This window comes from Peromyscus californicus, unplaced genomic scaffold (genome assembly GCF_007827085.1).
Source record: "Peromyscus californicus insignis strain IS unplaced genomic scaffold, ASM782708v3 Scaffold_18__1_contigs__length_77618521, whole genome shotgun sequence".
Taxonomy (NCBI): Eukaryota; Metazoa; Chordata; class Mammalia; order Rodentia; family Cricetidae; genus Peromyscus; species Peromyscus californicus.
The window spans coordinates 75,088,289-75,110,224 of NW_026294480.1; the positions used below are offsets into that span (position 1 = coordinate 75,088,289).

The 21,936-nt window shown below is 39.5% G+C and overlaps 2 protein-coding genes across 8 annotated transcripts in view; one reads left to right on the top strand and one right to left on the bottom strand.

Annotated features, from left to right (window-relative positions):
* Positions 1-5,466, bottom strand: part of Kiaa0825 (KIAA0825 ortholog) — a 433,759-nt gene extending 428,293 nt beyond the window's left edge. For 2 of the 6 annotated variants that reach the window (XR_008219665.1, XM_052743697.1), the window contains exon 1: positions 5,312-5,457. The gene's annotated coding sequence lies outside the window, so the exon portion shown is untranslated. Of the gene's footprint in view, positions 1-5,311 lie in introns of all 6 variants that reach the window. The other 4 variants (XR_008219664.1, XM_052743698.1, XM_052743696.1 and 1 more) reach the window with 4 other exon arrangements.
* Positions 5,467-5,506: 40 nt separating this feature from the next.
* The window catches only part of Slf1 (SMC5-SMC6 complex localization factor 1), an 80,892-nt gene continuing 64,462 nt past the window's right edge, over positions 5,507-21,936 (top strand). For both annotated transcript variants that reach the window (XM_052743700.1, XM_052743701.1), the window contains exons 1-4: positions 5,507-5,604; positions 13,708-13,821; positions 13,980-14,055; positions 15,122-15,362. In XM_052743700.1, coding sequence (XP_052599660.1) covers positions 13,708-13,821; positions 13,980-14,055; positions 15,122-15,362 — 431 coding nt within the window. In that variant the 5' untranslated portion in view covers positions 5,507-5,604. The remainder of the gene's footprint in view (positions 5,605-13,707; positions 13,822-13,979; positions 14,056-15,121; positions 15,363-21,936) is intronic.

The window sequence follows — 21,936 nt, forward strand, 5'->3', positions numbered from 1 at the left end:
GGACAGGCACCAAATCCACAAAGAGAAACCCTGTCTTGAAAAAACCACACACACACAAAAAAATTCCACAGCATAAACATGTAATACATTTTAAACTAATATTCCACAACAAGTGGGGGCATTCTGTTCTGCCTGGGACTCTTTTGATCAGGAACTATAGCTGACTGCCTTAACGGGGCTTTTATAGTTGATTTCACCTAGATGTTTTGAGTACTTGGTTTGATAATATTTTGCTACATATCTATCTCTTGCCATTTATGTTTTTACTTTGGGTTGATAAATACTTAATAAACTTACTCATTCAAATATGAAAGTACAGCTATCATAGACCATTCTCTGTACCTAACAAAACATACACGTAAGGGCTAGGCCAGAGTTAAAACCTAATAGGTGGCAATATGGCCTTTAAATCATAGGTACAGTACTTAATAACTGTATGTGAACTAGCACAGCTTACAAAGCTAATCTTGTCTCAGCTTTATCATCTGTAAAAGAAGGCTAACATTCTAGTACTGTGAGGATTAAAGGTTACATTGCATCGGAGATGGTAAGCAACCATAAAGAGTTGATACTTATAAGTAAATATGTACAAATGTGTTGTTTAATAGCTGCCTTTGGAGGTAGCTGGTACTCAGGACTTAAGAGTCACTAAAATGCTATTGATCTCTACATCTCTTGCAAGTACTATATCTACATAAAATACAGATATTTACCTTTGGGTTAAAATGATAAAATTGGCCAATGATCAGTATTTATCTTAGTCATGTGAAAATTACCTATGACAATGAACATGACTTTTAAATCTTATCTCCAAGGTTTGTTATGTACACTGATTACTACTTCTTCTCCTTCTTCCTCTTCTTCTTCTTCTCCTTCTCCTCCTCCTTCTTTTTGGCTTCATCAAGATAGTGTTTCTCATGTAGCTTTGGAGCCTGTCCTGGAACTCACTACGTACTATTGTACCTAAGACCTAAATGAATGATTTTTTTAACTGAGTTCTTTTGAAGGGTTTCTTTTCTTTTATGTGTATGTGCATGCACAAATATGTGCAGGTACCAGCAGAGGCCAGAAGAAGGCACTGAATTACCTGGAGTTGGAGTTACAGAGCCATTGTGAGCCACCAGATGTGGGTGCTGGAAGCCAAACTCCAGAATTCTAAAGTAACAGCAAGAACTCTTCCGTCTCCTAGCCTATTTTGTTGTTCTTTGTTTGGTTGGGTTTGTTTTTGGGACAGGATCAGATACAGCTTAGACTTGGCTTGAGGGTCTAAGAAGTGACCTAGGACCTTAAACTCCTAACTATCCTACTCCAATCTCCCAAATACTGGAATTTCAGGCACATGTCACCATGCCAGGTAAACACAGTAAAACAGTCAAATTCCAGAGTCAGGTAAACCGGATTCACCTCTCAGTCATGACAATTTTCTGTGTTTAAGTTACAACCTTAGAAGATATATAAAATGTATGCAGAGACAGGATTTTTCTTTTGTGAGTATTAAACAGTGAATATAAGCTGTAAGGCAGAAGGTAGACACCTATGAGTGTGGCTAGAGTTTTCCTGCCTGGCCCACAGTCAGGACAAATCTCTCTCACCTGCCAGTCCCACAGCCGCTCAAACCCGACCAAGTAAACACAGAGACTTATATTGGTTACAAACTGTATGGCCGTGCCAGGCTTCTTGCTAACTTTTCTTACAGCTTAAATTAATCCATTTCCATTAATCTATGCCTTGTCACATGGCTCGTGGCTTACCGGTATCTTCACATGTTATTTGTCATCAAGGCGGCTGGCAGTGTCTCTCTCACTCAGCCTTCCACTTCCCAGCTTTATTTTCCTCTTTGTCCTGCCTATACTTCCTGCCTAGCCAATGGCCAATCAGTGTTTTATTTATTGACCAATCAGCAACACATTTGCCATACAGAACATCCCACAGCATATGAGTATTCATGAAATGCTATATGAATATAAGTCACAAATAAGAACAGTGACTAAAAGCTAGTTGCTACATGGAAATAACATAAAATCTCCCTGAAACTTGTAACTGTTTACTTTAAGATATAAGTAAAAAAATAAAAGAATCAATAAGATGATAATATTTGTATCAATCAGAAAATTATAAAAGTTCAGTGATTAATCAAACAGGAGATTAGAAAGGTCAACAAGCTTTCTTAAATATGGTTGCTTTACTCTGAAAAGGCAAAGGGGCACTTGCCTGATGCTTCAGCATCTTTGTATTTAATATATGGCATTTTTCTTTTTTTTTATTTTTATTTTGCAATACAATTCAGTTCTACATATCAGCCACGGATTCCCTTGTCCTCCCCCCTCCGGGCCTCCCTCACCTTCCCCCCAGCCCACCCCCTATTCCCACTTCCTCCAGGGCAAAGCCTCCCCCTCGGACTGAGATCAACCTGGTAGACTCAGTCCAGACAGGTCCAGTCCCGTCCTCCCAGGCTGAGCCAAGGGACCCTGCATAGGCCCCAGGTTACAAACAGCCAACTCATGCAATGAGCACAGGACCTGGTCCCACTGCCTGGATGCCTCCCAAACAGATCAAGCCAATCAACTGTCTCACCCATTCAGAGGGCCTGATCCAGTTGGTGACCCCTCAGCCATTGGTTCATATAGTTCATGTGTTTCCATTCGTTTGGCTATTTGTCCCTGTGTTTTATCCAACCTTGGTCTCAACAAGTCTCGCTCATATAAACCCTCCTCATTCTCGCTAATTGGACTCTCAGAGATCCATCCGGGGCCTAGCCATGGATCTCTGCATCCAGATCCCTCAGTCATTGGATGGGGTTTCTAGCAGGACAATTAAGGTGTTTGGCCATCCTATCACCAGAGTAGGTCAGTTCGGGCTGTCTCTCGACCACTGCCAGCAGTGTGTTGTGGGGGTATCTTTGTGGATTTCTGTGGGCCTCTCTAGCACTTTGCTTTTTCCTATTCTCATGTGGTCTTCATTTACCATGGTCTCCTATTCCTGCATTTTTCTTTTTAAAATTATTTTTATATGTGCATTTTATGTATACAGTGTTTTGTACGCATGCATATCAGATGCACATCTGAAGAAGTCATTGGATCCCATGTGACTACAGTTATAGTTGATTGTGAGTTGCCACATGAATGCTGGGAATTGAACTAGGCACCTCTGGAAGTGTGTTCTTAACCACTGTGCATTGTTCTTTATGGTAATCTCTCAACTTCTTCTGGGATAGACTGATTTTCAGGGGAAATGAGGAAATAGTGTAGGGTAAAAAGGCCAGCCAAAGAAACCCATCCTGACCCTCAAACCAGAGCCAGTGAAAGAAACACATTTTAGCTCTGAAACCAGAACCAAAGAAACCCATCCTGACCCTCAAACCAGAGCCAGTGAAAGAAACACATTTTAGCTCTGAAACCAGAGCCAAAGAAACACACTTTGGCCCTAGAACCACAGTCAGTGAAAGAAACACACCATGGCCCTAAAACTAGAGCCAAAAGGCTAAAGAGTGCCAGTGAAAGAAACACACTTTGGCCATGAAACAAGAGCCAAATCTGCCCCTGACCAACTGAGCACAAAACCCTGAGCAGGAAAACCAACCAATCCCTGAGCACAAAATCAACCAATGCCTGAGTAGGAAAATTAACCAATCTCTGAGCTTGTCCAAGCTCAGGGATTGAAATTCAACCAATTCCCACCCTGAAAATCTCCACCCTGGAAAAACTCCGCCCATAAGAAGCTCTCCTATGCCTGTTCAGTTTACTGTTGCCTTTTTCCACCCTGGCACTTGGGGGGGGGGGGAGGGGGGGAATGGAGCTGAGCAGAGAAGTAACAACTTTTCCTCAGAGCCAGAGCAGAGAGGAGCAAGACTGTAACACTTTCACTGGGGAAACCTTCCCCTAGGGAAGAGAGTTGATACAGAGTTGTTAAACTCCAGGGCACCTGAGCAGAACTGTAACAACTTTGCTGGGTGTGGAAGGCCAGCGCCCACCTTTTACATGGTGTTTAAGGAGGAGAGAAGCATAAGGAATTTGTGGATAGAAAGATAGCGATAGCAGAGACGAGACAGACAGAAACACAGGATAGCTTGGGGAGGACCTGGATAAAATCCACTGGCCCCTTCTGTCTCTTCCAACGGGCTTTTTATAACAATGCCAAGGGGCTGGGCAAAAGATCTCCCCCTGCTAGATCAAAGCATACCGCATAGCCCAAGTGCAGGCCCTTCCAAACACCTGGTAACCATGCATGTGGTCAAGCCATCCCATTATGCAGCCTTGCTGGGTAAAGCAAGCTCAGATCTCCCTAGGAAACCTCTGTGGGCTCCCCCAGGGGAAACTGAAACCCTCTCCTACTGGGGCAGAGTTGTTACATTGGGGAAACCTTTCCCTGGAGTAGGGCTGTAAACTGCTACTCTTTCATGACTTTGTGGTATTCCTAGGCTCCCAACTGCCGGGATCCCTTTCCATGTGAGCTGCAAAGCTTACAAAAGGTGATCAATGAATTACAAGGCGATGAGTAAACTTAGCTGAAACTGCCTTAGTCAAAAAAGAATAATACTCTTAAGATTCATTACATGTCACCTTTCGGGTGTCTGAAGAAATGAGCATCTTTCCTCACACTACACATTTGTCAGAAGCCATTTCTCTGGGTTACTCAGACCTCCATTCAAAGTTCTCCTGAACTCTTCATAGTTGAGAGAGTTTGGAGTAAAGCCAGAGCATTCCTTTCTGAAAGTATACCTAATTCTGGATCAATGGTTTTCAAAACGTAACACGTGGATCTAAAGCTGATGCATAGAAGTATAAGCAGGATATCATCTCATTAGTTCATAGCAATAACAAAAACAGAAACCATTCTTTACTTAAAACCAAGGGAGAAAAGTTTACTTGTAAGTCAGGTATGACTTCCATGCCCCATTCTGAAAGCATGTAAAAGATGTCCTCTTCAGCTGCCTGCGTGCCCTCCCAGTGCGCCCCTGAACTATTTTAACAGTATTTAGTAGGAGGAACATAATGCAACTTTCAAGAAACCACGGTGACCGAGTCCTGCAAATAGGAGACAGTAGGAACCCAGTTTTCTTCAGCCCTGCCCAGGAACACTACTTGGGGAGCCAAGATTGACTTCCACGCTGGAAATAGGTAATGCCAGTGAAGACAATAAGCAGGGTCCCAGAGACTTCTTCAGCCTCAGGGAGGGTCGGGCTCCACGGCAATGGACCCTACTTACTGGTACAATGCTTGCCTGTTCACTTCTCGGTCCTAACAACATGCTTGCAGGTAGCTGGCTGGCCAGAAACACCAGGCCGAAGAGACGAGAGGGGAAAGTCACTCACCAGTCTCCACCGGCGGCGCGGGTCCCGCAAGGGCCTGACGTGCTGGCCAGCCAGAAGCAGTCGGTCCGCAGCTCAGACCGCCCTGGCGACCACTCCAGAGCGTCACTGACAACCACCCGGAAGTGGTAGAACCGCTTCCGGGGCCGCCGAGCGCGCGGCGGGAAATTATTTCCTAGTAGCAAGATTAGTGGAGCAGTGAGTGCTGCCGCCCTAGTCGTCACCCCTGCCGCCGCCCCCGCCCCCGCCGCCGCCGCCCGAAGAAGTCAGCCCTGACCCTCCGGTCGGCCGGGAAGGTAAAGCGCCTCAGCTCGGAAGACGCCATTCCCCGCGTCCCCAGGCCGCGCCGGTGACATTGCCGCCGTCCTCGGCGGGCCGCGGCGGCGCCCGGTGCTCGCGCTTTCCACAGCCTTGCTTCCTTCACGGTCGCCCGCGCCGGTGGCCGGGGCCCCGGCCCGCGGCCCGCCCCGCCGCGCCTGGCCGTGTGGCCCGGGGCCTGCCCCGCGGCGTGCGCTCGGCCGGCCGTCGGGCCCCGGCGCTAGGCCGCCCGCGTCTCTGGTTTCCATAGAGCCGGCTAGGCTGCCTCCCCCTCCCCGTCCGGGCTGCTTCCTGACCCTAGCTGCAGTGGAGGTGGCGGGGAGTCCGGGGGCCTGCCTTCCGTTGGGAGGAAAGTGGAGACCGTCTTTCTCTCTAGTAGAATGGTGTTTTTCACACCGCAAGGAAAATGAGTTTTTATCTCTGCGGCTCCCATAGGCTTTGAGTAGAAACGCGTGAACATCTTTCCTAAAGGGAGGGCCTGTGTTCCTGGGGATTGCCTGCTGCCTGAGCGCCAGTCAGAGACTTAAGTGATTATCCAGAAACTTATTCCACTTCCATGGTCTGACTAAGTGTTGACAAACACTGATTTGCCTTATACTCCAAATCAGGATTTGGGACCTGTGGTAGATGGAACTTGATTTTAAAGTCCCCAAGCTCTTTCATGACAAATGACTGTCCTCTACAGAGGAAAAATTTTTGTTGAGACATTGGGAATGAACTGGATTCACAGTATACATGTAACAGACACCACATCTTACGGACTTGTTTGTTACCCTGTCATGATCCGGGTCTTATGTTGGTTTTCAAGCTATTCCTGTGAATGGAATGTTTGTCATTTATTCTAGGTGTTAAGAGCATAGCTGATCATTCGGTTGTAGATTTGTGTGGTGGGAAATTTGTTTATAAGTTAACAATAATTTCTTTTCACGTACCAGGGTGTTTAAAAACACTCAAATGTTTAGATCTATTTTACTGTAAGACAGTCCTTAATAAGCAACTAACCTATTAAACCTGCTTTCTAAATCCAGATTTTTCTCATGCTTTATTGACTTAGGTGATGGTCAATTATGATTTAGAATATTTTTGCTTTTGTAAAGCAGAAAGCTTAGATTATGTTAATGTGTGAAGTAGTGGTCAATTGTAATTCCTTTTCATAATCAAAATTAAGAGTACTTAAGAGTTCATTCCATGCATTCACATTCTCCATGGATGCCTCTTTGGTTTTTTTAAGGAAACTAATAGTATAACCTTACTAATTAGATAGTATTTTTATTATGTACTCTTTTCTACATTGTTCTACAAGTCTTTTCTTTCCACGGTTTAAAAAACATGTCAAGAATAAAGTCAGTTCTCCATAAGGTCAAAATAATAAAAACCTAAAGAAACTGAAGAACCTTTCCAAAGAACAAAAAGCTATAGTGGAACATCACCTGTTGTTATTTTAATTGATTACAGCGAAATTATTTTGAAATTGAAAATATAATGCTATTTTTGATAAGAAAATCTGTTTGAAAAATTGAAATAATTGATTCCAAGTCTGTCTTAAGAGAAAAATGATGGAATCTGTTTTGCCGAAAGAAAAATAACAGTAGTCTTTAGAATATTGCTAGAAATGTGTATTTTAGACATTAGTATTTTTCCAAAAATGATGAATAACTGTTTAAATCTTTGTGTTTCTTGCTCTAAATGTCTTACCCATGTAGTAGATTCTTTTTCATGCTTTCCTGTTGTACTGGTGGAATATTGATTGCTTTGTAGAATTGTAATGTGTTTATGAAAAGTAATTAAACCTGAAATTTAAGCCTGGTTGGCACTGTGGAAAGGGCATAGCCTTTTCACAGAACACGCTTATCTTTGAATCTTGGTTTCACTATTTTTACAAAGATGTGACTCCCTAAAGTAGGTTTTTTGTTTTGTTTTGTTTTTTGTCTTTTGGATTTTTTCCTCTGCCCCTGGTGCTAGGGATTGACTCGGTGCTTATTTCCTGCTAAGTATATACTATATTGTATTACCAAGTTATCTCCCTTCCTTATCTAGTTTATATATATGTGTGTGTGTGTGTGTGTGTGTGTGTGTGTGTGTGTGTGTGTGTGTGTGTAGTATATACTATATTACCAAGTTATACCCCTTCCTTAATCTAGTATCTTGTATTCTCATCTGTATGCAGGTAAATATAGTGGAAAATATATGAAGTGTATAGACCACAGTAGGCCCTTAATAAGAATTAAATCAAACATTTTAATTAACCAATTTTAAACTCATACTTTTCATACAGAAAACTTTCTTTGTACAGTTTGCTTCGTAAGAATTCTTTTCACCCTAAATTGAAAGGTTTAGCCCAGCTTACATCATGTACACTGTTGGATAGATGGTATATCTCCACATTTTCCTTCAGTCTCTTATTTTTTTCTCTCTCACCACATTCACTTTTTATTAGTTCTCTGTTGCCAAATTTCCCATTAAAGGAATTAATAATTGCTCCTTTTCTAAGAGACAAGAACATTTCTCACATCTATCACTAGAGACTTCTGGTTTTCTGTTTCTATTTGTCTTTTTTTAGTTGTGTGTTGCTTGTAGATTGAACCTAGGGTCTTACACATGCTTAGACATTGTAGCATTGAGCTACATCCCCAGTCCCTCCAGACCTCTGTTAAATAATTAATAATATATCATATCATTGAAAGATGGGACAGGAAGTAAGACAACTTTTTTCCATACTTATTTTGTGTGTGAATGTGTATACATGTTCTTCCATGTGAGTCTTGGGATCAAACTCAGGTCTCGAGGGTTGGTGGCGAGTGCCTTTACCTGCTGAGCCATCTCCTTGGCACTAACATAGCAACGTCTTTTAAAACAAATTCCAAAGGCTTGCTGAGTGACATTAGACCAAGGGTCTGTTTTTTCCTGGGCCCAGACGGGTGAGGATTCCTACACTCCACTTGAAATTAAAGCATTCAGAGCTAACAGAATTTCACTCCCACAGGATGAGTACTAAGACATGAGTGTATGCTTTGCAACTTTGTAAGCAGAAAGAAATCTAATGCTTTGACCATATTTGTTTTCATTTTAATTTTCAGTTTCAATTTCTCAGTGAGATCTTTCAAGTTTTGAATTCAAAGCAGTAAAGTCAACTGTACGGGAGACTTACATATATGCTTTTTGGAAGAAAGGATTTTTCAAATGTTCTCTAGTAAAAGAAGGCTTCAAATCAAAATAGTTTCCTGTTAAATGATAATGAAGAGAATGCTAATTTTCAACATGTGGTTTATTATATTTATCAACAAGAATACTACATGGAAAAATAATCATAACAAATAGGGAAGTACATTCCCAAATTTTATTATATGTACTTGTTTTTCATATATACATTAAACTAATACATTAGTTTTATAAGGTGAAGAAATTAGAGATAAGTTTAATCACTGTGTACTTTTGAAATTTTCTATACTCAAAATGTTAGTTGAAATTAAAAAACGAAAATTGGTAAAGATTATTTTAGAAGTAAAAATTTAGTTTTTACACACACATATATAGCTGGTTATAAAACATTATAACGCAGAATAGGGAAGAAAACCCTTACTTCCCTCCGAGGACTTGGTTGCGCATCCTGTCTTCTCTTTTCTGCAGTAATTGTGTAGCCAACTGTTCATCCTGCCTTTTGTCGCTCCCTCCTACCCCACTTTCCTGTCCCATAAGGTATGTCCATGCTGACCTCTGACTTGTAGTCATTGTCCTGTCTCAGCTGCAGACCTTTGTTTTGTTACCTGTATTCCTGCCTTGATTTTCACTTTTGCTTCCTTGTTTTTGAGACAGGGTCTCAATGTAGCTCTTGCTGGCCTGGAACTCATAGTGTAGTCCAACTAGGCTGGCTTAAATCAGAGATCCACCTGTCTCTGCCTCCCTAGTGCTGGGATTAAAGGTGTACCTAGCACTGGCATACTGTAAAGAATTGAAAGGTTCTATTAAAAACTTAGCATAAAATATTACACCGTCACAGTAATGAGAAATGTAGATTTCCTGGTGCTTCTGGCTGACACCAACTGTCAAAGAATTTCAGGCATCAAGGATAAGCCTTGGTGAGAGATATTTTAAGACAGTCCACGCCACAGTGACAGTTGCTTGCTATGTATAAAGGGCAGCCTGTTCACAGGCACTGTCTCCTGAGATTTGTATTTTACGTGGCTCAGGGTGAGTACATTTTAAAGAATTACTACTATAAAGTTTTTAAAATATTACTACAAAAGAGCTTTTTTATAACTAGGAATTTACTGGTATTATTTTATATTATAAAGATAAACAATTAATAAAAATAAATGGTCTCTTCCTCATTTATGTGAAGATGTCATCAGTGTGGTGCTTAAAGGTTCATACGTTCTACTCCCTTACCCCCACCTCAGCTGGGAAGATAGGAACATTTTCTAGAAATGCAACTAGTATTAACTGTGTTATGGAATGTTTGTTCTTTCTGGTACTGGAAGATTTCAGTTCTCCGTACTTCAGAACATATATTACCTACATAAAATTTAACCTTATTCTAAGTTACCTGGCTTATTGATATGCTTTAAGGACATTTCTATAGTGTTCTCTTTTAACTCATTGGCACATCAGGCTGTTTACTTTCTCTTAAACTTCCAGGGTATGGAAGAACCATCAAACTACTACTTATGTATAAAATACATCCATGTCTGTATTGCCATGTTTATGTATATATCAATTGTCCTGTGTAGTCATATATATTGGATGTCATGTAGACCTTTTTGTTTCATACAGTATGATGTTCAAAAACGTTGCCTTTGCTTTAGGTTGTTGGTCACATAATTACAGAAGGCAATTAGACTAGTCTTGGTATTCTTAAAACTGTTAGCTGTGTGCATGTCCATGATTTATAGCTCTGTGAAAGTTAACTAGCATATCTCCTGTTTTTCTGATAAACTTGTGAATAAATAAATATCTTGCATTCTGATTTGTTTTTAGACATGTATATGCTCATACTGTTTGAATCAGGATATTCTGTTTTCTCACTTGGATTTTTTCCTTTTCCTCTTTCTATATGAATAGTGTCAGTTTCTTAGTAAGCATTTTCAAAGTAAGGAAATTGCTTTAAAAATGCTTTTGTGCTTCCTGCTGTTGTATACTACAGTTGGTCCTATTTTCATCTTATTATGAGACATTGTTTTAGCAGAAAATGCTGCTAAATATATGGAGGTGATTACTGCCATTAAAATGTATATTACAAAGGTAGGTTTAAGATGGAAACTGCATTATGTGTATTTATTCTAATAAGTTCAAATAATTTAACAATTATACTTCAAAATAAAATGTATTAAAATGTCACTTCAGAACTTAAAGTAGCAATTACTGATATGAAAAGAAGTGTGATAGATGTTTTTCTTTTATTTTTTATTTTTTTTTATTTTTTTTTTTTGTTTTGTTTTGTTTTTCGAGACAGGGTTTCTCTGTGTAGCTTTGCGCCTTTCCTGGAACTCACTTGGTAGTCCAGGCTGGCCTCGAACTCACAGAGATCCGCCTGGCTCTGCCTCCCGAGTGCTGGGATTAAAGGCCCTAACGTAATTTTCATAAAGCATAATGCAATATTTAAAGCCAACTTATTGGTGATAATGTTAGAGCAGTTTTTGTAACTTTGTTTTGATTATTGGGGGCAAGAGGGCATGGGGATTGATCCCAGTGTCCTCTTTAAGATAATCAGGTGCTCTGCTCCAAAGCTTCACCCGCCCCTACTCCAGTTAGTCATTAACAGTTTTTAATGCATCATATATTCCATAAGTAAGACTGTAAGTTTTAAGAACTACTCTGATCCCGCTCCTTTTCATAATATTTCTTGAAATAGCCTCCTAACTAGTTTTGAAAACTTCAATACATAAATAAAAATAGAATTTTGAAAATATATACTATGTTTAAATTCATGTCTTCTCATAACTGACTTTTGAGATCTATAAGAACTGATTAAAAACCAAGACTATTTATAGCTACATTGAATTTTACTTAGTTATTTCTCAAGAGACATATCATTTTCTAAATGAAAATTGTTTAAGAGTTTTCTTAAATAATTCTTTTGAGTGGGTGAAAGCAGCTTTCTCCCCGAGTTACAGGCATCTGCTGCTGTGTAATAGGAGTACGTCTTTACTGTGTGCATGTGGATGTTTTGGAATCGACAGTTTTTTTACTTGCAGTGCAGCATAGTCTTTGTACAGTTGTCTGTATTGCTAGTCTGCATTATTGGGTATTGTCATTGAAGAGCTAACCATATTAACCTTGAAAATGGTTTTTAAAATGCACAGTAAAAAGATCCTTTTACTGGGGACATACTTGTGTCTTATTTATTGATGATAGTATTTTATAGATATATTTCTTTCGTGAGATACCATGCATATTAGTGTACATTTTATAACTGTGTCGTAGCCAGACCAAAGCCCTGTACCTTACATTAAAGCATTTGCTTCATTTGAAAGTCTCATTCTTATAGATATTTCGTGTTTTATATCTGAGTTTCATTATTTTAGAGGGCTGATACTGTATACTTGTTGCCTCTTTTGGAATCAGTTGGCAAATACTGAAGACAGATTTTTTTTGAGGTCATAATATCAATTTCTTTTACTGAGTAAAAATTGGTTTGAGAGAGATGGCTTTGATATGCAGCTCTACTGTGCTCTTTACTATATGACCTGTGAATTGATCTGCCCCTGCAGTGCAGGACTCCCAGCAGCTCCTTGAGATGTGTCAAAAAGCATTAACATGAGCTGTCTTCACAGGTATTCAGATGTGCTGAGAAAAGCATATCACTTAGGTCTCTCAAGGAGCTTCTGCCTACTATGATAAAGGGTAGAAAGAGGAACTGCAATCCCTTTACCCTAGCTAACATTTCTTCTCATAGGAGCTTTAAGCGTGAAAAGAGAAGGTTCACTCCTGACCCTGTGTGATATTTTAAATGTAAATGGTTTATAGTGAAACTCTCAGTGTTACTCCAGAATGAATTTTGACCTGGAGGATAGAAAGTGTGTGTGTGTGTGTGTGTGTGTGTGTGTGTGTGTGTGTGTGTGTGTGTATGTACAGTTGTCCAGAGGTGTTACAGGGTTTTGATTCCAGGACTCCCCCATCAGGTACCAAAATCAGATCACCTAAATCATGTATTCTACATTTTAAATCATCTCTCAAGAACTTAAAATCCCTAATCCAGTATATTCTGTGTACATAGTTACTACTTTATTTGGATATGGAATAGTATTGAGGCGAAAAGAAACTTTTACATGTTCAACTTCAAGGATTTTCCCCCAGATATTTGACATGTCTTTTCTGGTATGGAACTCATAAAGCCTTATTTTAGTTCTTGAAAATAAAATTTCTATAACATTTTATTCACTTAATCCTGTGTTTAAATACTATACTTTTAAAAGATTGTTTTGTTTTGACTTTAGGTTTATGGGTTTTTCTTTTTTTTTTCCTTTCTCTTTTTGTTTTACTTATTTTTCTCAGAACATGTGTTGGGGCGGTAGGGAGAGAGGAAGTAATTAAAAATCTAAGTTGTAACAGAAGTTGGAGTCATTGTGCCTGTCTCTTAAATTATTTACTATAAATGCTGTGGAAATATGAGTCTTGTTAGTAACTTTGGTGACCAGTATATATTCTTTAGTTTTGCCCACATTCTGAAAACTACCATGCAGCTGATAGTTTCATTTTCACAAGTGTGCTTATTTGAAAAGCTTTCAACAAAAACTCATGCTGAAAACATAAGTATGCTCATATTTATCTAGGCCCCTATCATTTTGTGAAGAATCATATTCAACAGTGTGTTTTAATGGCAAATAATATAATACTTCAGGCTTTCAATATCGAAACAACAACAAAAATTCACTTTAAGATTTCGAGAAAAATAAATTGAAACTGGCTTTTATTGTAGTAACTAAATTTAACATCATTACTTAACAGTTAAGGTTTGCATGTTTAATTCATAATATATTTCATGGTTTTAGTTTCTTTTTAGTACTCATAATTAAGAAAAAAAGAAGTCACTTTTATGCATACTCTTTAACATCTGCTGTCTTCTGTATGTGTGTATATGCTAGATGGGAGATGGTGCCACAAAGCATGTCATCCAGATGACAGGATTTAAGATGGAAGAAAAGGAAGCTCTAGTCAAGTTACTTTTAAAACTAGATTGCACTTTTATTAAGAGTGAGGTGAGTATGGAAATGTACTAAAATATTCAACATAGAGAGTTAAAACATAGAATTAAAAAAACAAAATCAAAATGGCCTTATATTGTAAAAGTAAAAAGTTTCATTATTAAGAAAATCTCACTCTAGTAACATTGTTTCATGTGGATTCTTCCCTCCAGAAATATAAAAATTGTACACACCTTATAGCTGAACGCCTGTGCAAGAGTGAAAAATTTTTAGCAGCTTGTGCAGCAGGTAAGTAAACTCCCTTTCTCCAACTCTTGAAAAAAAAAAATGTCATGTTAATGGAGGAAATCTCAAGTCTCTGGAAATATATTATGCTTATTATGTCAGATATATGTGTGTTGTTTTCTGATTTTTTTAAAGATACTTGATTTTTCTTTATTCTGATTAAAATTTTGTAACACATTGAAATACATATTAAATAGGAAGAAATATTTACTTTGTCACAAATTTAGTTTTAATGTTTTGCTTAAGAAAAAAAAAATTGTCTTAACAAAAAGATTGGGACAAAATACCCATCCTTAACGAAAGCTTCAGTGAAGCCTCCCTCTGCAGCCCCTTTGCCTTCCATCATGTCTCGTTACAGAGGTGGGTCCTTCTCCCAGGCTGCTGTCCCTCTGTCTCCACTGGGAAGCAATTCTTCCTCCTTTAGTTTTCTGAGATAGTAAATTCTGTTACCCGAGTTGAGAGCAGGCCTTCTCATCTCACCTTTTCCTCACTACTGATGCACAAGTAGCTTCTTTCTGTGGTGACTGAGTCTTAGTCAGTCATGAATGCCACATCATTTTTTACATTCATTGCCAGAGAGACATTTAGATTATGACTAACCTTTACAAACAAAACTATGCATTATTCTTGCTGTTTAAGTGATCATTGGTGCCCACATAAATAGCAGAATATGACATTTCCTATAAAATTCACTAGTCAATAAATTTAATATAGTATAACAATACTGTGAATGTTATTTAAATAGTTTAGCATAGGAGGAAATAAACCTAACCCAGAAAAATGAATTCAGTTAGTAATAATTAATAGTTCAAGTAACATTGCCTTTACTTTTAATCTTTAGATTTATATTTCATTTAGTAGCATTTAGAATTATGACTATGTATCATAGAAAAGATTATATACAATGTTCAGTGATATTGAAGGCCTCTTGAAATTTTATTTTAAAAAGTTTTGTCAGTCTATCATAAGGATCTCATGTATAAAAAGAATGCTAAGTTGCTATTTGATCTTTATTGTTTACCATTTAGCAGAACTAAAGTTCTTTTGTGACAATTCATTTGCTTTCTAGGAAAATGGGTATTAACGAAGGACTACATAATTCATAGTGCCAAAAGTGGCAGATGGCTTGATGAAACAACTTATGAATGGGGATATAAAATTGAAAAAGATTCACATTATTCACCTCAAATGCAATCTGCACCTAAAAGATGGCGTGAAGAACTGAAACGGACTGGTGCTCCAGGAGCTTTCCACAGATGGAAAGTTGTCCTCCTTGTGAGGGCAGATAAGCGAAGTGATTCTCTTGTAAGGTACGATGGGATTTTATACATTTGAAGCAGTGGATGAGGTCTTGTTTCTATTAATACTTTCTAATATTTATGTTATTATAAGTCAGAATGAGATAAGATATTCTTTTTGTACAACTGGGAAATTTATTTTTAGTTACTTTTTTTTGAGAACTTCATGCATGAACACTACATCTACATCATTCCCACCTCCCCATCCCCCATCCAATTCCTCCCGTGCCCTCCCTGTTTTTAATGATCACTTTTTCATTATTATTACACGTACACACACACACACACACACACACACACACACACACACACACACACGTACACCTGTGTATATAACCCACTGAGTCTATTCAGCTTTGTTCATTTGTCATGTGTCTAGGATTTTATCTCTCAAATCAAGCATTGTGCATGAATGTATGAGTTTCTTAATAGAACAAAATTTGTTTTATAGATGGGCTTTGATTATTCTGGTTATCTCCATTTTATTTCCCATGTTATTGTTCAACTCAAGAAAATAAAAGAGAAAGCAATACTTAGGAAATTTTGAAGCATTCTTAAGCTTTTGCTAGTTTATTATTTTATTATCAGAGAGGCTTGCTTGGGATTTATATAGTACTGTCTTTGTGGTTCATACTATTTCCATCATAACTTAATTTCTTTTTTGTTCGAGACAGGGTTTGTCTGTGTAGCTCTGGATGTCCTATAGACCAGACTGGCCTCGAACTCAGAGATCCACCTGCCTCTACCTCTGAGTGCTGGGATTAATGGTGTGGGTCCCAATGCCCAGCTCATTTTGTCTTTTTAAGTACAAGGAATTTTTATTTGTGAAAGTGTGTGTAGAGGTGTGCCCATGCATTCATTTACAGAGGAAAGAGCTCACATCTTCCTTATTACTCTTCACCTCATATTTTGAGACATGCTCTCTCACTGAACCAGAGCCTGCTGATGAGGCTAGGCTTACTGGCTGGCTGGACAAGCTCTTGGAATCCTCTTGTCTGTCTGCAATGCTGGATTGTAGGTGTGCACCACTATGCCTGTGTGGTGACATGGGTGCTAGAGATCCAAACTCAGCTTCTCACGCTGGACAACCAGCGCTTCTCACGCTGGACAACCAGCGCTTGACCCCCTGAGCACCTGCCCATCACCGTAAAGGGGTAAAGACTTCTCACTGCTACACTGTGTTTGCATACTTGTTTTTTAAAACCAGGCCTAGAACCTTACCTGTTTTACCAAAATGTAATTTATACGCAACGAAACACACCATCTTAAGTCTACATTTTGGTGAATTTGGTGAACTTATACAGTAATGTTAACCTACCTGTATCAAGAGCTCTTGTGTCCTTGTACTTTTAATTCTGGACCACAAATACCAGACAGCCACTGGTTTCTTGTCTGTTATTATGCCTTAAGTGTTTTGAGGTTTGTTTGTATGGTATATTTCTTTGATCTATCATCATTTGCCTTGTGCTGTAGTTAGGATTGTTCTTGTGTAGTATTCCACTGTATGAATGTATTGTAACCTTTTGTTTATTTGCCCTTTGTTAGACGTTTAAGGTGTTTTGTCTTTGTTAGTTAAACTGCTTTTAGTATTTGAGTATAATTTTTTACATAGACATGATTTCATTTCTCTTAAGAAATATCTAGGAATTGTTAGCTGAAATGGCAAATTTATACTGAACATTATAAGAAAATGCCGGATTGTTTCCTAAAATAATTGGGCCACATTTGCTTAACCTTGTAAGAGCACTGTGGTAGGGTACAGTTAAAATGGACCTGTCTTTGCACTTTTGCTGGACTCACTGGCTGTGTTATAGTCTGTTTCAAGAACTCATGTTCTAGGTAATCATATTTAGTTCTACCTACCATCATCAGACATTTGGGTTAGCTTTGTAGTGATCTTGGAGTCAGTTAATTTGACTCTTCCAACTTTAATATTTTTTAAGCTCTTTGTGAACCTGGATTCTTTGAATTTCTGCATGTTAGAATCAGCATGTGAATTTCAAGTAAAAGTCAAATTGAGGCTTTCACTGGGATTGTGTTTTATTTGTGGTCAACTTTGTGAAAATTGAACTTTTAACACTATTGCTTCTTCCTTAGGGTACACTATGTGTCTCTACAGGTGTCCTTTAATGTTCTGTTAGTTATATTGCTTCTTTGTTAGATCAGCTGGCCCTTACTTAACCCAAGTACAGGGAGTATAGGCCTGCGCCACCACACTCAGCATGGTTCTTAGTTTTCGTTGTATCAATTTTATGCATATATTGCTTAATGTATTGCTTGCTACTTTTGTATTTGGAGAAGCTGTTATAAATAAATCACTGTAAGTTTTTAATCTGCATCTATGGGGATTCCTGGCTTTTCTGTTTTATTCTCTTAATGATTATCCTGGTTGATTCTTTTAAAAAGTTTTTTTGAAGTGTCCAGGTGTTTTGTCTGCATCTATTTATATGTACCATGTGTACCGTACCCTCAGAAGTCTGAAGTTTCCTCTAAAACAGGAATTATGACAGTTGTGAGCTGCCACATAGATGCTGGGAACCAAAACCTGGGTTTGTCGTAAGAGCGGTAAAATATTCTTAACTACTGAACCATCTTTAGCCCCTACTGATTGTTAGTGTTAAACAAATATATATTCTTGAGATAAACTATGTCATGCTGTAGTATCCATTTTCGATATATTGCTCATTCTGTTTACAAATACTTTATTAAAGAGTTTTCTGTTTTCATCCTAATAAATGGCTTCAATGCACAATAATATTTAAACTTCATATCATATTTAATGGTGACTTACCTTCCATAATAGTAACGGTAAGTGAGGGCACAGTGAAGTTTTTGAACAGGACCACTATGTGAGTAGAAAGAAAAGTTTATTGAGAGAATAGACTGCCAGTCAGCTTCCAAGAATTGAGAACAACAGTTTGGCAGGAGAGTGAGCAGATTTTATATGATAGTCAGCAAGATAGAGGTCTTTGAGCTGATGAAGGCTGTTAAGATTAAGCTGGAGTGAGATGCCCATGCAAAGGTAGTTGACCACTGGAATGAATAAGGGAGGTAGTGGTTTTCCTGGTAAACAAACTTGCGTTGGGAAATTCCTCAGTAGTGCTAAGTTTAGGCTTCTGTTTACCCTTTTGCTTAAGACATTATCTCCAGCACTGCCATTTTTGGGGCCAATTTGGACCCAACAATGACAAGGCAAGGATGCTCACTCTGACCATTTTTATTTAGCATTTTACTGGCTTTACTGGCCAATACTGTAAGCATGTAGACACACACAATTAAAATCAAATAAAAAAAGAAAGGAGGAAAAGTGAAAAAAGGGAAGCTTAAAATTGAAAAGAAACAAACATAATTGTCTTTTTTAGACATAATTAACAAAATTTATCAAAAAGAAGGTACTGAAACTGTTAAGTGAATTTAGCCAGATCACTGTATGAATTTTTTAGAATGGGCAAAGAATAATTGGAAATTGAAATTTAAGTTAGTGTCAGGGGCCATGCAAGAGGAACAGCAAGCAGCTTTGGGACTCATGGAAAAGGGCCCACTAGTTAGCCTAGCCTTGGAGAGACAGAGCTCCGAGGACCACATTTCCTGAGGACCTCATGCTGTTATTGAGCACAGCTCTGCTTGTTACACTCACAGTCACCAGTCCCTTATACTCTGCAAGTTCTATGACATCTTTACGGGGGTTTCTAGCCCCTTGCTGGGCAATGTCACTGTTACTTACAATAGTAGTGATTGACTTTTTCTAAGATTTGTCCTGGAGCAGATTAATGATTCAACCGCCACCCTTAGAAAGAATTTAGAGATGTAGATTGTTAGTAAACTTGCGTTAAGATATTTTTGTTAATAGTTTTGATGTAGAAAATGTTGAGGAACAATTTAAAGTTTAGAAAGGCACACTTTTAATAGTTGAACGAGGGACTTGTTGAGGTCAAGAAACAAGAACAAAGGAAGCCTGGTTATTACTAGCTGATGTGCCTTCCTTGCTAAGATAGATTGGTGACCAAAGGCAATTATTAATTTCCCTTGTCTTCCTGGTATGATTTAATAAAAATTGTTGTTGGGTGGATGTGCACTCTGAGAACTTAAAGTAGAAATGGCTAATTCCTTTTTATATATAAGCTTAGATTTGTGATTCTTTTACAGTCTTTTGCAAGGTTACCTTTTGAGATAAATACTAAAATGCTTGATCCTTTCTTTGTGACCGAAAACAGCTGCCTACCAAGTACAAAAGGAATTGACTGAAATATACTTGGCTTGCTTAAAACTTTGTTAATCAGTTAATCATTTATAAAGGAATCATTGTTTGGGAGTGAAGATGTTATGGTGGGAATATTAATACAAAGAAAATGTTAACTAATTGTGAGCTTTTAAGAAAAATGTAACTTGTGATCATAATGTGATTTCTTCCTTTGTAAAGATTTTTTGTTTTTCAAAAATATGTAATTTGTGGTTGTGAGGTCATCTTTTCTTGTGTAGAAATTTTTGTGTTAGGAGATATAAAAACATTAAGAGAAAATAAGAGAAATAGGAGGAGAACATCAGGGAGGATGGAGGAAGAGGACATCAGGGAGGATGGAGGAAGAGGACATCAGGGAGGATGGAGGAAGAGGACATCAGGGAGGATGGAGGAGGAGGACATCAGGGAAGATGGAGGAGGACATCAGGGAACCTGGAGGAGGAGGAGGACATCAGGGAAGATGGAGGAGGACATCAGGGAACCTGGAGGAGGAGGAGGACATCAGGGAAGATGGAGGAGGAGGACATCAGGGAACATGGAGGAGGAGGACATCAGGGAAGATGGAGGAGGACATCAGGGAACCTGGAGGAGGAGGAGGACATCAGGGAAGATGGAGGAGGAGGACATCAGGGAAGATGGAGGAGGAGGACATCAGGGAAGATGGAGGAGGAGGACATCAGGGAAGATGGAGGAGGAGGACATCAGGGAAGATGGAGGAGGAGGACATCAGGGAAGATGGAGGAGGAGGACATCAGGGAAGATGGAGGAGGAGGACATCAGGGAAGATGGAGGAGGAGGACATCAGGGAAGATGGAGGAGGAGGACATCAGGGAAGATGGAGGAGGAGGACATCAGGGAAGATGGAGGAGGAGAACATCAGGGAAGATGGAGGAGGAGGACATCAGGGAAGATGGAGGAGGAGGACATCAGGGAAGATGGAGGAGGAGGACATCAGGGAGGATGGAGGAGGAGGACATCAGGGAAGATGGAGGAGGAGGACATCAGGGAAGATGGAGGAGGAGGACATCAGGGAAGATGGAGGGAGAAGGAGGGCATCAGGGAAGATGGAGGAGGAGGACATCAGGGAAGATGGAGGAGGAGGACATTAGGGAAGATGGAGGAGGACATCAGGGAACATGGAGGAGGAGGGCATCAGGAAAGATGGAGGAGGAGGACATCAGGGAAGATGGAGGAGGAGGGCATCAGGGAAGATGGAGGAGGACATCAGGGAACCTGGAGGAGGAGGAGGACATCAGGGAAGATGGAGGAGGAGGACATCAGGGAACATGGAGGAGGAGGACATCAGGGAAGATGGAGGAGGAGGACATCAGGGAAGATGGAGGAGGACATCAGGGAACCTGGAGGAGGAGGAGGACATCAGGGAAGATGGAGGAGGAGGACATCAGGGAAGATGGAGGAGGAGGGCATCAGGGAAGATGGAGGAGGAGGACATCAGGGAAGATGGAGGAGGAGGGCATCAGGGAAGATGGAGGAGGAGGACATCAGGAAAGATGGAGAAGGAGGACATCAGGGAACATGGAAGAGGAGGACATCAGGGAAGATGGAGGAGGAGAAAATCAGGGAGGATGGAGGAGGAGGACATCAGGGAACATGGAGGAGGAGGAGGACATCAGGAAAGATGGAGAAGGACATCAGGGAAGATGGAGGAGGAGGACATCAGGGAAGATGGAGGAGGAGGACATCAGGGAACATGGAAGAGGAGGACATCAGGGAAGATGGAAGAGGAGGACATCAGGGAAGATGGAGGAGGACATCAGGGAAGATGGAGGAGGAGGGCATCAGGGTATAAGAACAGAACAGAGAAAGAACAGAGTAGGAACAAGCAAAATTCAAATTAAGCTGTGGCCATCAGATAAAGTACCCATGTGTGTCTGTCTGTCCAGTAGTTTGCTGACTCCATGCTTTCTCTTCAGTTTCTGTCTTGCTGAGGGCAAGTCTTCTCAGCAAGTTAGTTTAAAATTTATTTTATTGATTTCTACATTTGTTTTAAGAGACATTTTACTGAAATGCACTTAATGTGCATATTCCCATTGTCTTCCATATGATGGTAGAGATGTGTACCATCAGCACAAGATTTAAACATTGTGGTTTCATCTCTGGTATATTTTCTGCTGAAGGGAGCACAGTATTAGTACATCATCACACTTCATAAGCACTGTAGTTATTCATGCCTTGGCTCTTCCACTCATATTCTCCCACCTCTCTATCCTTATCTTACTTATCCTACTTCCTCTGTATTTATCCTTTGGGGACATTCATAAGAATAATCCTCTTATTTACTTAATTGTGTATATTTTAACTAATATATTTTCATTCCCTACCTCC